General features: G+C 40.1%; 1 protein-coding gene across 1 annotated transcript; it reads right to left on the bottom strand.

Moving 5' to 3' along the window:
• Nucleotides 1–10,018: 10,018 nt before the first annotated feature.
• Nucleotides 10,019–11,152, bottom strand: gcnt3 (glucosaminyl (N-acetyl) transferase 3, mucin type; the record flags this gene model as incomplete). The annotated part of the gene is made up of 1 exon (XM_080762151.1): nt 10,019–11,152. The coding sequence occupies one exon, from the start codon at nt 11,150–11,152 to the stop codon at nt 10,019–10,021; it is 1,134 nt and encodes a 377-aa protein (XP_080618277.1).
• Between the last annotated feature and the right edge of the window lie 5,866 nt (nt 11,153–17,018).

The raw sequence follows: 17,018 nt of genomic DNA, 5'->3' as shown, positions 1-17,018 counted from the left end.
AGAGCAGCAGAGCCTTCTGTGTGTTGCCAGTTTAGTTTAACGCTCAGTAAATCAGTGCTAGTATTTGTGTTTTTTTTAAATCACACCCGTGTGAACTGAGCGGTGCAAAAAACCAAACGAAGCAATATTTACTGTACTGTCTGTACTTTACTATACTGTGCTAATATTTGCCTGTAAGATGTAGTGGGGTAGTAGATGTTATTGACTTAAGGCGAGACATGGCAGCTAGGTGAAATCATGTTTTCTTTCAAAATAAACATTAAAAATACAGATTTAGATGTTTATTTTGATAATTTATTTTAGCCAATGACAGCTCGTTTTTCTGGGTGAAAATCCACCATCTCTATTTTCATGATTGGTTGTTGGTACAAAGGACGTGACCATATTTGGATCAGACCACAGTCAGCTCGAGGTCCAGACCTTTCCAATGATATATGCCATTATATGTTGTTGCCAAGGTTTGGATGAGATATTTTGTCTCAAAATAGTGGCTTCAAATAAAACGTTTTGGAATTTTACAATACAAATTTTTAAAGGCCGTTTTCTCAAAATGAGTTTTCCTCATACCTGGGACAAAGAATCTCCACTTCAGTTGAACTCACATACACCAAACGTTCCAGTCTTATTCATAACTATATTCCGCAGAAATGTACAGAGGGATTTGTTGATATATCATTCACAGCCTGATTTACATCACATTTTATACCTAAAAACATGCCGAAAATTGGGTTTGTTATGCCTGTTGACACTATTTTCTGATTTGTGGAGTGATAATTAGAGATATCTAAAATCCCATCTGTAATTTTCTTTGTCTCTAATGTGTCAACAAAATTAAATGATAATTTTGAACCTGGCAAAAACAAAATAAAATCTATCAAACCTGGCATCCTTGTCCCCATATGATTGAACCTCTGACTGCCTGGTCCCACACTGCCGTCATCTCCATGATGATGATGATGACACTGCCCTCTGTTGGTTATGATGTTTATTACGATATGCATGCATTTCAAATCAATGATTTATATTTCAGTTGATTTATATGGCAAAAAACGAAACAAAAAACATTTTACTATGTATGACATAAATTGCCAGAGGATGTTTTACAATTAATCAAACCTATTTAGGTTCATCCTACGGTGGACATGTGTGCCTGAAAAGGAATCTTTGAAATGTTTCATAGTTTTAGAAATATAGTGCTTTCAAATTTGAGACATTTATAGGCTCAAATTATGATGGAATAATACATTCTGAAAAATCGGTATTGCCATGCCTAGACACTACAGTGCATGCAGACAGATAGACAGACAGACAGACTTATAGTGTGGTACGAGGTGTATTTCCGTAGGATTTTTTTGCTAAAAGTGATTTTTTTGCTTTTTTGGCTTTCATAGGGACCAAACTGTCAGAAAATGATGGGGTTCAAATTTTCCCGACCCCCACCCCTTATTTGGGGGGGTCATATATTTTGGGACCTCCCATAATATTACGCCAGACAATTAATGTCCGATTTTCATAATATTAGGGTTGTTTTATAGGTTTTTAAATATTCTGAGTTGATTTATTATTATTACACTTTGAAAGTAGCCAGAATAATCTTTTCTGACTTTAGGTTGGGGTCTTTCTTCACCGGGACCCCCCGGACTCATCTCAGTACTCATTACATTCCTCGCTCTGCTCCTGTTCCAGAACAATGTCAAATTAGATAATACTTAAAGCATTAAAAGCTTTTGTAGCTGGGCACTGATTACAAAAATGAGTAGTAGTTAATACAGGGGGTCTTCCACAGGGGGCCGGGACTAGTTTTTCCCCTATTCTTGCACCCATATATACAGATTTGCAAGTATTTCGAATAGTATTAGAATATCTTGCGTTTATGTAAAGTACTTTGATAGTTTATTAGTATTCTACCATTATTGTTGACAGATGTTACTGCAGGTAATAAAGGTATTGCAACTTCTCACTTTGGGCACGCAGAATGTGTCCATTTATTTCACACACTGCACTCACACACACCTATCCTCTTAAAGAGCCCATGGTCAATTATGCATATATACATTATTTGCAGGATCTATTCATCTTCGTCATCATCATCTTGAATGTCCTCCCTAATAGTGTTGGGACCGTACCCAAGTTTCCTCAGCCCAACAGTGAACAGTGAAACATTCCTTAAACAGTACTTAATTATCTGTTTTGAATCTCAGGTATGTTTCCATTGCAGTACACACCTTAATGAACTGACACCAACTATTTAAGCTACGTTGACAAACACAAAACTAGTTTAGCTTGTAGAACATCCTGTCTCCTCATGTCCCCAAGTAACACTGTCCTCTGAAAGGCCATCTGCAATAACCTAATATTAAGTATAGGCCTACTGCGCACCCATTCACCTTTGCAGCTAAGTGTCCCTTTCTCGGACTGCAACTGTAGCCTACTTACTGTATAAGACGGAAGACCCATTTATTATTTATTTATATATATATATATATATATATATATATATATATACTAGAATTTCGTGCGCGCTACGCGCGCACTCATCCCAGAGCGACTTTGCCACGCACTATGGGAAGAAATAAATGGCGGGAGTTGACTCCACATGTAGTAACGAATGGGTTATTGGAAATGTACCATTGTTTTGTCCTGAATATTTCCACAGCCTAAGTACTAAAGGATTGTGACTGTGGGACAGACATACAGTCTGACATACAATAGGCTACACGTGTGCACAGTGAATAAACAATGACCTATATGCCCAGAGTTCTTAAATTAACATAGTTGGATTTTAACAGAAAGACAATGCCATAAATCAGTCAAAGTAAGTGACAGACTCAACAGTAGCACACAGCATGCAAGGCAGCGATGCATGCATGCAAACATGTTTGTCCAGCTGAGATTTAGTGTCTCCATCTCTCTGTGGAAGAGGTTGCACATGACCTGTACGGCCACACTGAGGCGCTCCAACACAAACACAGACACAAAACAACACCACGCTGTTTGTCCAGTTGACCCAAATCAACACCAATACCTAGCCTGTTTGTCCAAAACACAGTATCTGCTGGCCACGTGTCTACTTCGCCACAACCTAATGTTAGTAACAAATGTAGGGGAGAGCCGCCAAGGTTGTAACGCTTCACGGTTGTAACATGGACGTTATATCTTGATTGGTCAACGCCACCATGACGCCATCGCGTCAGTATGTGTACAGCAACGTACTCTACGTGGCCAGGAGTTTGAAGTTTGAAGTGTTTACCTTCAAAATGCGTCTAATTTTACACCTGGAGTATATGTGTGGTACAATTTTTGTCTTTGGTGTTGGTGAATAAAAATCCACATGGATGTGTTCATGCTTATGTTCTTCATTAGTTTGCATCGTGTTTAGACGGAATTCACGTTCATTCTGGTCTGTAAGCAACTGCAAAGAAAACTTGCAAAAGCGGGTCATTTGTAACATGTGTTACAAATGGTCCGCTTCCATTCAATGCCATTATATGTAATATTTACATATTTGACATATTGGCCAATATTATATGTTCTGAAATGGTATTGTATCGTGTAGTGTATTCTGAAATTAGTTTAGGGTTGTATAACGTTGTACAACTCAATCAATCAAACGTTTGTTTAATCAATGTATTGCCCCATTGAAAAAAAAGAAATGGCCAAACTGGTACTGGTACACCCGATACTATTTAATATTTCCCTTATGTTTGATACATTTTCTTATCACATCCATGGTATAAAAACAATGCTAAGGAGTTGCTTCAATGAAATGTAATTGCTTTAAGCTGAGAACGATATGTTTAATGGTGTTTTTTAGCGTTGTTACATTTATCATGCATGCCGTTACAATTGATCCGATATGCGCAGCAAATGTAACACTGAAACAGCGTCCACGTTCGGTTGAATAACTCCCGACCTGTTTTATAAAAAAAATAACTTGAAGTGGTTTATGGTAGCTGACATGTGTAGGTCCGTTGCCTGAAAATATTACATGTGTAGCTAAACGGATCTCTGAGTAAAAGAATGAAACGTGCAAAATGTTACATCCTTGGCGGCTCTCCCCTATTAGTTTACTCACAGCACAGCACCGTCACTCCTGTCAGTTATTTCGTCCTAATAACTTGAAGTGGTTTATGGTAGCTGACATGTGTAGGTCCGTTGCCTGGAAATATTACATGTGTAGCTAAAGGGATCTCTGAGTAAAAAAATGGAACGTGCAAAATATGTTCTAAAATTGTATTGTATTGTGTAGTGTATTCTAAAATTAGTTTAGGGTTGTATAACGTTGTACAACTCAATCAATCAAACGTTTGTTTAATCAATGTATTGCCCCATTGAAAAAAAAGAAATGGCCAAACTGGTACACCCGATCCTATTTAATATTTCCCTTATGTTTGATACATTATCTTATCACATCCATGGTATGAAAACAATGCTAAGGAGTTGCTTCAATGAAATGTAATAGCTTTAAGGTGAAAACGATATGTTTAATGGTGTTTTTTAGCGTTGTTACATTTATCATGCATGCCGTTACAATTATTCCGATATGCGCAGCAAATGTAACACTGAAACAGCGTCCACGTTCGGTTTAATAACTCCCGAGCTGTTGTGTGTATTGCGTGGTGAAAAGGCCGTGTGTTTGTGTTGTAAACAACTCATGTTATGTCTGCGCACACTGTATGTTGCTATGGCTGCTGACGTTAGCATGTGTGCTATCAGGCAAAAGCTGAGATAGATATGCAACTACTACTGGGGAAAATGCCATACAAAACACAACACCTAATTTCGGAATGTTATTGTGACCTATTGAGCACAATCAGACCATCATGATTTGCTTGCTGGACCTATAATTAATTTATTAGCATTAAATGTCCACTCGCCCATCCAAAAGAAAAGCAAGATGGCTGCGACAGATTGTGAGCGCGACGGACTACGGAGGCCAGGAGGAGCAGAGCTGGTGACGTAAGAGGCAGGCAGTGTTGCCAGGTTTGCGAATTGTAAGCGAGTTGCAGTGTATGCAAGTAGCGTGGTTAAATTCCTTGTTTCTCGGCGTGTTGTGGCACCCGTTTATCTGCTGGCTCGATCGTGATTTTCATAAAAGTAATATTTGCAGAGTAAATAAGAAACTTGAACGGCTAAAAAATAGGCTATGTCAGTTCGGGGAGGGTGGCGAATTTATTTTGCATATAGAGATGTGTGGTAAAAGTGTGGTTCGGTCGGAGATAGAGCATGAAGAATGAGTATGGGTACACCTTTTCACTTGTATAGTAGATATATTTATTTAGAAATCCCAAACATGGAATATACTTGGACCATGCATTATGCCACATATAATGCCTGTCTGGACGGCCACCTGCCAGTATACAGTGGATAACTTCCCAGTCTTTCTGGGTAAGTTGGGTGACTATATAGCTATTTTTACCCTGAAATCCCAATTTTGGGCTTGTCATTATAGGCTAAGAAGAAAGGACAATTGCTGATCTACAAGGTCACAACATGCCGTAATGTGTTGTGAGGTTGTAGATCGGCTTTTCCCCAAAAATAAGTTTTGATAAATGACTTATTTTAAAATGTGTAGCGCAGTGGAATAGAGTAGACACTATGACACGTCAAGAGTCAATTAGTACTATAGGCTATACATTTGTGTTCTGGTAATATCATTGATCACTTGTTTTGCATGTCCGTGGCAAAAATAAAATATTAATGGAAATGTCCATCACATTCACAAGCTGGCAAAGTGATTTCCCCGGGTGCAGATAGCTGCTGTATTATCATGGTTATTGGTGGTGGTGGCAATATTAATAATTTTTGTCTGAATATATCAAATCCTGTTTTGAGGATCACACAAGAATAGCATCACTTTATGGACAAAATAACACCCAAAAGGGTTCATAATTTCAGTCTGCTTGAGGTGTAATGCAGCTTTAAACAAAATAGCAGACAGTGGCACTGGTACATATCTGAACTCATCTTCTCACAATGCGTGTCAACCACATAGCCGACATTTCTCAGCTTTGTTATGCGTACACACCCATGGTACTGTGCCAAGAGAACTCACAAATCAAACGCACGTACAGTACACGCAGTCAAGTTGTCTACAGTCTACCGATGTTAACCATCTCAAACCCACACCCTAACCTCCCACGGGGAAGCACACCTAAACTGCGGTCATCCTGTTCAAGAGCGTTCATTTGGGCAAGATAGTCGAGCATATTTAAGGAGATCACGAGCAAAGAAATACTAGTTCCTCTAAGGATGACAAGTAGCCCTCCCAGTCACCTGACCGACAACAGAAAGACAAAGAGAAAAGAGAAAGACAGCAGCAGCCTGGCTGATCTTGGCTGATCTTTTTTTAGCAGCAATATTTGCTACACTTGGAAAATACTTTGAAAATAGCTGATCTACAAGCTCAAACTACAACCTTGTAGATCAGCTATTGTTGGCTAAAGTTCTCCTTGGAAAAGGGATGCTATGGTTCAAGTGGTTTAATGTAAAAAAAAAGAAAAAAAGTTCCTATCCCACAATGATTTGGTGGGCCCCTGTATAGTAACTCTGAGGACCCCCTAGGGGTCATGGGCCCCCTGTGGAAGACCCCTGGTATTGGCTACTACCATTTTTTTAATATCAGAGCCCAGCTACAAATACTTTTATGCTTCATTTATGATCTAATTTGACAATATTCTGGAGCAGGAGCAGAGCGAGGAATGTAATGAGAACTGGAATAGGCCCAGGGGTCAGTCCGGGAGGTCCCAGGTGAGGAAACACCCCCAGAAACGGGGTGGGGGTCGGGAAAATTTGAACCCCATCATTTTCTCATAGTTTGGACTCTATAGAACCAAGATCTGTAAAAAAATCAATTTTAGCACAAAAATCCTACGGGAGCTGTTTTTTTGACGCCTCGTACCACACTATTAATGTAATGTAACATTTCATGGCGCACAATACATGTAGATTAGTAGGATATAATTCCATACCGTACCGAATCCGGAGCACACTCGCCTATTAGTTTGGCGTTTGCATTGCACAAATGAGCTCGGTGCGCTATTTCGAGAAAGTGCCCTTAAAGTTTAAGCTCGTTTGGAACTATAGTTCACCCTCCACAACTCGGGACTATAGGTTCACTCACTGAATTATATATTTATGGACTTCGACTATAGGCAAAAATTAGGCATATATATATAATATGCTTTACAATTTACGCGTTCAATCTGTCGGCAATATTTTGCCACGCTCTCTCCCTCGCCTTGTTAATGTCGCTTGTATTTCCCTTTTCTTTTTTTTAAATTACTTCCTCGTAGTATATCATAAGATTTTCTTGCTCCTCAACGGTGAAAGCCGCAGCTCTCCCTGCAGATTTGCTCGCCTCGCTCATGATTGGTCTCGCTCAAGAAATCTATGATCGGCATCATGGCTTTTCAAGGAATGCGTGCACGCGCTTGTAGCGAGGCTTGCTGAGCCCGGCTCGCCAAATCCGCCAATTCTGAGCCTCGCTTGGCTTTTTTAGCCTGGATAAACCAGGCTGTAAAGATCAGGATTTAAAAAGCCTCGCTTTGGCCTATATCCTGGATTAGTTAATCCAAGATTCGTGAAATAGGCCCCTACCTGCACCAGCCTTTTAAATACATAAAGGGGTTGTTTTTATAAACATTTAGCACTGTGAGGCCGCGGCGCTGAGCCTGGCCATGTTGGCCATTGTGCCTCTTTAGTTATTGCTGCTATTGGCCCCGTTGTCCGTAGTCATGCAAGACAGCTTGTCTTCACTCAGAGACAGTCAGATCTCTTGCCTGGTTGGAATTAAATGCTCTCTCTCTCTCAATGCATGCTCTCTGTTTAAAAGTAGGCCTACAGGAAAAAATCTCAAAGTAAAAATCGGCTTGGGCTATCGGTGGTTATACGGCTTGGGCTATCCTTGGATATCTCGCCCCAAAGCACGGATATCTCGCCCCGCATGTTTATTTCATGATTATTGTTACCTTATTTCTCATATTAGAACATTTAGAATCAATGTTGTTTGTCAAAGGAGAACATTTAGAACCAGTTTTGTTGTTGGTCAAATGAAAAGTATGCATGGATGGTCTTCATTAATTTAATAATGGTGCAAAACATGCAGTAAATGAAAATGAAACACCTTACACCAGTGAGTCTACTCTTCAATGTGTCTCCACCACCACCCCAAAAAACATGAAGCAGACAAAGCACACAAATGAAGTTTAGGCAGCTGTATTCCATTTATTAAAAGTGCAAATATATAATTTACAGCAAGTTACGGGCCTATAATTTCCCGCCCGCCACCCAGGCCCCAACAACGGCCTAAAAGCTCTGCGACATTAGACATCTTGAATGAGGTAGGCTAGGTATGTAACGTGACCATCCGAAAAACAAAAAGAGAATTGAAAACTAGAATTATTGAACATAAGAGCAGTGGCATGCACAGACATTTAGAGGGGCATATAACAGCACTTATGACAAACAGCAAACAGTGTTCAGATGGTTCAATGTCTCTAAAAATGCTGCCCACCCAATCAGAACTGATAAATGGTACTGATATTTTGTGGTATGTTTTATATTGGCTACAAATAAATATTCTCCATAACTTTTGATTTCAGTGGGGTCTGCACACCCCTGTCCCCTCCAGAACCAGCCCTGCAGTGGAGGTGGAGAAACTGGGAGGCCCCTGCTACTGAAATAAACACACTATGGCAATGATTACCGGAATATTGGAATACAGAGATATTTAGCATTGATTAAAATCATAAATGAATGGAGAAAATTTGAGTCTGTCCAGCGCTTCAGGGAGGTGCATAAAGTTAATGTGAGGCCAAAACAAATGTATTATGGAATACTGTAATCAAGTAATTGTTCATTTTTATTGACTGTCCACGTCAAACGGTGAATATCAAAGGGGTCAAAGGGCTTTTAATGCAGATGATTAAAGTACAGTGTCCGTTGTCCTTTTGATAATCCTTTTGTATTGTTTATGCAGTAGATAAAAGGAAAAAGCTCCAGGGGGTCATAAATACAGCACAGAAGATCGTTGGCTGCCCTCTCCCCACACTGGAAGAACTATACACAGAGACCGCTGTCATAAAAAAAAACTCTGAACATTATGAAAGACACTTCCCACCCCAGTCACTCACTGTTTGAACTGTTGCCATCAGGCAGACGGTACAGAGTGATCAAGTCAGGGACGAGGGACCAACAGATTCAGTAACAGCTTCTATCCCACAGCGGTAGTTGCACTCAATGCTGCTAAAACAATGATCTGTTGCTGCGACACATTTTAGTTTTCTCTGCTATCTTAAGTGCAATAAGGGTTTATTGTGCGATAACAGCTAAAATCACATTAGTGCTGCTTGGGTTGTGCAATAACAAGAAGTCATGTGTGTTTTGTTTTAGCTTGTACAGTATGTTGTTTTGTGATATGATGCACTGATTGGAGGATTGGTTGGCCCTTTTAATTTAGTTGTACATGTTGCAATGACAAATAAAGATCTATCTATCTATCTATCTATCTATCTATCTATCTATCTATCTATCTATCTATCTATCTATCTATCTATATTAATCTGTCCAACAGCAACACAGTTCCCTAAAAGATGATCGTCCGTGCCAACTTCATTCACTGCAATAAAAGTCTTGCTTCACTGCCGTCCTTTGACCATGCACTGATATTCACAGTTTGACGTAGGACAGGTAATAAAATTAACAATTACTTCATTACAGTAGTTTGTACACACTCACACACACACACACACACACACACACACACACACACACCACTGCAGATGGCTTAGGCTATATCAAATGCTTCAAGTACAGTATAAGCTTAATGGTACAATGCAGCTAAATAAATAAAAATTAAATTATGCACATGTGAAAAAATACGCTGCATGGACATATAATGAATCATCAACAGACAAAACCGACAAGAATCAAATAGAAATGAAGTAACCATGAAAGAAAACGTCATGGTCAAACTACATAGTCAAGAAGTCGAAATAACACAAGGTCTTAATGGGCATTATACGTTTTGCACAGCTACTAAAGTCTGACTTTGCAATGCTTTGAAACGGAGTGTTGACTCTATACATCTAATAGCAATGTCATCAACTTCTGGGTCAAACTTGTTCGCCATGAGGTGATGCTGTTGAAACATCCATTGGAGATCACCAGCCCCGTATACACACACTGCTCTTTTATATGTCCCAGTGCAAGAAGGGTACGGGTATCCTTTATTTACATCACCAGCTAAATAGGACCAATTTACCAGGCGGGCGATAGCTAACATGTCAGACAGGTCATACTTACTGTTGGCAGGCTGTGACCCAGGTACAGAGGTCATCCTGTATAGAGTGGCCCACAGATGCTCATCTGGGCTATACGTGTCCTTTTCCCAATCCAGAAAATTCAGAATTTCTTTATTCTCCAGCACATGTTCTACAAAGTCTCTAGTGACCACAAAGTAGGCATTGCCTGAGAACATGGGGCTGTTGATTGGGGGAGCGGTCTTCTTGATATCTGTCTGGGTAACGGTATCAGTGACATTGTAATGGTACAGCCAGCGGCCCTTCTTGTAGTCGTTGGTGGCCTCAGACTCCATATGGTTCTTCCCATTGAGCAGCTTCAGTGCCTGAACCATTTCGGCATTGGTCTTGATGGGTAAGTCTGTGCCGCAGGTGTTGAGCAGATACCTCCACTGGACGGGGGACTTCAACAGATCTTTCATGCAGTTTAGATCAGCTTGCACTCGATACCAGGATGTGTAAACCACACTTTCTAGTTTGCTGGCTATAAATACGTTAGGGAAACAGGAAACAATTGCTCTCACAGCTTTCTGGAATTCCTCTGAGGACTTCTGGTCCACATGCACACAGTAGGCATTCTGAGGGTTGTAAACAGCACGCAGGAGTCGCTCAAACATCTCAATATTTGCATGGATCACCATGGAGTAGGCAATGGGAAAGTCTCTCTCCTCCGCACTGAGGGGCACTGTGATGAAGCCTCTTTTTTCAATATAAGCCTTGCAGTCCTTTGTTTTGTTGAGGTAGAACTCCTCCGATAGGAGCTTAGTTCTCTTCTTAGATCCTAGAAGTTGAGCAATTTCATCTTTCATGCCTTCTGTGTCTCCTTGGATGATGGCCGAGCAGGCTGCCATGTCATCAAAGTATTCTTGTGGTACTCTGTGGTACTCAGTCACTGAGCTCCTCTCAGAGGCACTTTGCCAGAGAAAAAAGGAGACAAGCATACACATCAGCATTAAGAACCAGCTCTTACACTTTGATAATCTAACAGTAGCCATGACTTCAGTCAGTGGTGCGCTGTGAGTGATATGATAGGTTAAAACAAGAGAAACAGATTAGACCCACTCTGCTGTTAAGCTCTAGATAAATAGGGGGCGGCTCATACAGTTCAGTTTTTAAATGCTACATCTGAATAGGTGTGTCCATGTATGCACATGATTGCGTCAATAGCTACTTTTACAGGATCTGCACAAGCATATCAAATCCTGTGAGGATTGAATAACGAAGGCAAATAGAGAGAATGATAACATTTAAAATAATTTGTTTAGTGGAAGCTGTGAAAGCAATTGTTGAAAGTTTCCTTAATGAGTTTACATACAGTGGGGCTGTTCAGTGGGTATAGAACAGGGGCGGCCCGATAAATGTCATACGGCCCACAGCTTCATACCTCAATTGTATTATGAACGGCCCGTGATTTTGTAACCCATTTTTCAATTATCTAATGTGATCCTGGGCTCTACACACCCTCCGCCAACCTAGTCCCCATACATGGGGGACAAGGGGAGAGCAACGGACTTGAACTCATGCTTCCTTTATGCCTGAGTGTCACAGTTGCTCCTTTACACCTGACAGGGGGGGGGGGGGGGGGGGGGGGAGTTTCCCTGGTTTGACGTAGTGCGTGGAAGGAACCAGTTCCTTTCCCCTCCATCAGGCGCCCCGGCTGGCTAGGGCGAGGCATTCAAGTTTTTTAACCTGGGTATTTCCCAGAATATAATTTTCAAGTGTTCCTTGTTCCTTCTTCCTTGTATTATTATTTTTACATTGCTCCTCTGGTTACATTTGGTAATGTGACATATGGCTGAAAAAAGGCTGAGAGACACTTTTTGTTCATAGCACACACCCGATAAAAGACCATTGATTTGAAATATTGATGATGATATGAGTTCAATAGAATCGTTTAAATGTGATGCACATGTGTATGTGACTTTGTTATAGACTAGTCCGACGCTACATTATGTGACTTTGTTATAGACTAGTCCGACGCTACATTATGTCAGGAGATATAGTTGGTTGGCCCTTGGGTGTTTTAATATTTTCTAATATGGACCCCTTTGAAAAAAGTTTGGACACCCCTGGTATAGAAGCTTTATATGAATCAGGACGTCAACAACATGTCTGTATATGGACAAACAGAACAAAAACATGTCCGTGACAAGCCCTTTTTTCCTTTTTCAATTTTATAAAAATGTAATATCGTCTATAATTTATTTTTTTAATATTCACAATCTAATCTTAAATATGTTTGAATAATTGTAAATAAAGTGTCGGGATGACGTGCACATTAATATGTTGCAGGAGATTCCTTTCCCCTCCATCAGGCGCCCCGGCTGGCTAGGGGGAGGCATTCAAGTTTTTTAACCTGGGCATTTCCCAGAATATAATTTTCAAGTGTTCCTTGTTCCTTCTTCCTTGTATTATTATTTTTACATTGCTCCTCTGGTTACATTTGGTAATGTGACATATGGCTGAAAAAAGGCTGAGAGACACTTTTTGTTCATAGCACACACCCGATAAAAGACCATTGATTTGAAATATTGATGATGATATGATGAGTTCAATAGAATCGTTTAAATGCGATGCACATGTGTATGTGACTTTGTTATAGACTAGTCCGACGCTACATTATGTGACTTTGTTATAGACTAGTCCGACGCTACATTATGTCAGGAGATATAGTTGGTTGGCCCTTGGGTGTTTTAATATTTTCTAATATGGACCCCTTTGAAAAAAGTTTGGACACCCCTGGTATAGAAGCTTTATATGAATCAGGACGTCAACAACATGTCTGTATATGGACAAACAGAACAATGTCCGTGACAAGCCCTTTTTTCCTTTTTCAATTTTATAAAAATGTAATATCGTCTATAATTTCTTTTTTTAATATTCACAATCTAATCTTAAATATGTTTGAATAATTGTAAATAAAGTGTCGGGATGACGTGCACATTAATATGTTGCAGGAGATTTGTGGTATTGAACGTGATGCCATGTACGGGTATGTCGTATGTGTTTGTCAACTCAAACAGCTGTTCTGGTAATATTATTGATCACTTGTTTTGCATGTCTGTGGCAAGAATTTAATATTAATGGAAATGTCCATCACAAGCTGGCGGGACCAACACAAATCAAACATGGAGATGGGATCAGGCCCAGGGAGGGGCCAAATGTTCAAGGGGGGCCCTCAGGAAGACTGGTCCAGCGTCTATATTGAAGTTGGCTGGCTGTATTGTAACTTTATTAAATATGCCAGGCTGTTTGCCAGTACACCATGTATACAGCATTGCATGAAAGGATAGTTGCACAACTAAGATGTTTCTGTACTTCCTAATTATGACTCATGATTGAGCACACATTATCTGTGCACACACATTGTCTGTGCACACACAGATAAGATAATAGGATTGAAGTGTCATGCTTCCAAGGAAGTCCAGCCCATATGGACTTATAGGACACTTTCATTTTACATAAACGATGACAATGAACCGACATGATCAATTTACAATTTACAATTTAGGCATTTAGCAGACGCTCTTAATCCAGAGCGACTTACATTAAGCAAGAACAAAAAAGCATGGGTATACATCACATAAAAACATTTATCATGAAACATGCGTAAGCTAAGAAAGTAACGGTGGAATATCTATAATGAAACTATACATATAAGCTATACATCTATACTACTATGCTATACATATGTACTATGACGTGCTATGACAATAGCACATACAATGCACTTATGCTGTCTACATAACATGCTATAAGTCTGTATCAAATGCTATCTAAGTCTACAGAATTGCTATCTAAGGGGGTGGGGTAAGTGCTATGGGCCATGATGGAGTCTGAAAAGGTGGGTTTTCAGACTACGGCGGAAGATTGGGAGTGATGCTGCAGTTCTGACTGCAATGGGAAGTGCATGATCATTCACAAACGATGATCAAATGAATAACCCAAGCTTCTTACATTAGAAACACCCTTTAGCTGTCACACCTGAATGCAAGGTCAAATAAACACCCTGTAGTTGTAACACCTGAATGCAAGGTAAAAGAAACACCCTGTAGTTGTAACACCTGAATGCAAGGTAAAAGAAACACCCTGTAGTTGTAACACCTGAATGCAAGGTAAAAGAAACACTGTAGTTTGTCACAGCTAAATGCATGGTAAAACTAGAACTGCACTCTGCCGAGTGCATACTTGCTTGTTGCACACTAGTAGGCTATAAATGGCCTACTAGTGCGCAAGCAGAGCGCGCAAGTACTTTCGACCGCTGGAAACTATCACATCTCAGTATCTCTGTGAAGGAACGTTTGAAATGTATAATCATTACGTGTAACTATTTGCTACCTAACTACTTTTTTACAGAAAAATGAATCATTGATATGTGATGAAAAAAAGGTATATAAACTGAATTAAAATATATTATACAGTATAATTATTTTATTACTTATTGTAAATTGTCAATTGTTTTAAATGTATTTCATTTTGTACTATAGTGATATTAATACTAAATCATGATCAGAGTAATATGTGTCTCTAACTTCAATTTCTGTAATAATACTTTCAAATTTGTTGAAATATACATGATCTAAAATACTTCCGAAATCTGTAGTTGGATTTGTATCTCAGTGATGACGTAAGAGAAATGGTCATCTGTGTAATCTGGTCCCACCAGATACAACATTACGTCATCGTTGAGAGCTGGGACCAGAGTACACAGTGTGTATATGTATGACTAGCTCTCAGTGATGACGTAAGAGATATGGTCATCTGTGTAGTCTGGTCCCAGCAGACCAGGCATAGATTTACAAATTACAAATCACATTGATTAGCAGTATACTGTATAGCAGTATACTGTGGTTACTTGGTTCCAAAAAGTGAAGCCAAGTTTTTTTCAACTGTAAGTCTGTGCCTGGTTTGCTGGGACCAGTTACAACATTACGTCATCGTTGAGAACTGGGACCAGAGTACATGGTGTGTATATGTATGACTAGCTCTCAGTGATGACGTAAGAGATATGGTCATCTGTGTAGTCTGGTCCCAGCAGACCAGGCACAGATTTACAAATTACAAATCACATTACAACTACATACAGAGTATGTAGTTGTAATTTGATTAGCAGTATACTGTGGTTACTTGGTTCCAAAAAGTGAAGCCAAGTTTTTTTCAACCGTAAGTCTGTGCCTGGTTTGCTGGGACCAGTTACAACATTACGTCATCGTTGAGAACTGGGACCAGAGTACATGGTGTGTATATGACGTAATGTTGTAACTTGTAACTAGTCCCAGCAAACCAGGCACAGACTTACGGTTGAAGAAAACTTGGCTTCACTTCGAAGAGACCAAGCGAAATGATTACTTGCACGCTCTGCTTGCGCAAGTAATTACAAATCACATTACAACTACATACAGAGTATGTAGTTGTAATTTGATTAGCAGTATACTGTGGTTACTTGGTTCCAAAAAGTGAAGCCAAGTTTTTTTCAACCGTAGGTTTGTGCCTGGTTTGCTGGGACCAGTTACAACATTACGTCATCGTTGAGAACTGGGACCAGAGTACATGGTGTGTATATGACGTAATGTTGTAACTTGTAACTTGTAACTAGTCCCAGCAAACCAGGCACAGACTTACGGTTGAAGAAAACTTGGCTTCACTTCGAAGAGACCAAGCGAAATGATTACTTGCGCGCTCTGCTTGCGCAAGTAACTATAATGTGCTGCACATTTTTGAGTGGTGCAACCACTCCAAGGAACAGCAATGTCCGTATGGGACTATATGTCACTCCCCATGTCCCAATGTTTAGAGTACCAGTAGGGGCAAAAGTGGCGCTGTTGTGCCAGAAACAGAGAGAGAGATAGTGTTGCACTATTGCCTGCTAATGAAAGAGAGAGAGAGAGAGAGAGAGAGAGAGAGAGAGAGGGTTAAAGGGTTAAAGGTATATTCAGTGATTTCACTTCATTCAAATATCACTTATTATTTTGTTTTGTTGTGATAATCCTCCCTACTATAGAGTGTTCTTCTGACCATATAAGGAGTTCCTCCTTGTCCCCATGCCCTGGGGGTCAAAAAACTGTAGGTAGTGGGCCTAGTGGCCGAGCCTTCATCCAATCAGGATAGAGAGGGGCCTTCCGGGGGCGGGCCTTGGTGTGTGTGCTGTTGGCCTGTCGCATGTCCCCCCCCCACTGTAGTGCGTGCATGTGCACATATTGTTACCGGGGCGGACCGGCGGGGGTTTTCCCAATCACCCAAATCACTGAATGCTCCTTTAAAAAGATTCCATATTTGTGGTTTCAATAATTGGGTCTTATCAGTACAGTTATAGTGCTTCATCACACGTTACATGACATGAGAAAAGGGCCATTTAGGTGCAGAGGTGAGTGGGTGAGTGTCATACGGTTATTAGAGGTTGCTTGCTTTTCAGAGGACAGTGTATTACTTGAGGTCATAGGAGGAGATCAAGTTCCACCAGTTCTATACCTTATCAAACCAAAACTATTTGGTTTGGTTACGGTAGCTTCGATAGTTTGTGACATCTTGATGAGACATCCTAGAGACAGTCTCAGTAGACCTTGCATAGTTGTGATATGTCATGCATGAGAATGCCTGGACAATGGAAACAGAAAGATAAGAGTCAAAACCATCATGTGCATGTATACGTACATGATGGGTGATTTAGATAACGATAAAAAGAGCATGCCAGGATTTCAAGAAATGCACCGTCACACC

Source organism: Protomyctophum bolini (assembly GCF_963924005.1).
Source record: "Protomyctophum bolini genome assembly, chromosome: 4".
Taxonomy (NCBI): Eukaryota; Metazoa; Chordata; class Actinopteri; order Myctophiformes; family Myctophidae; genus Protomyctophum; species Protomyctophum bolini.
The sequence above is the reverse complement of the archived record's forward strand: the minus strand, read 5'-3'. Positions and strand labels throughout refer to the sequence as shown.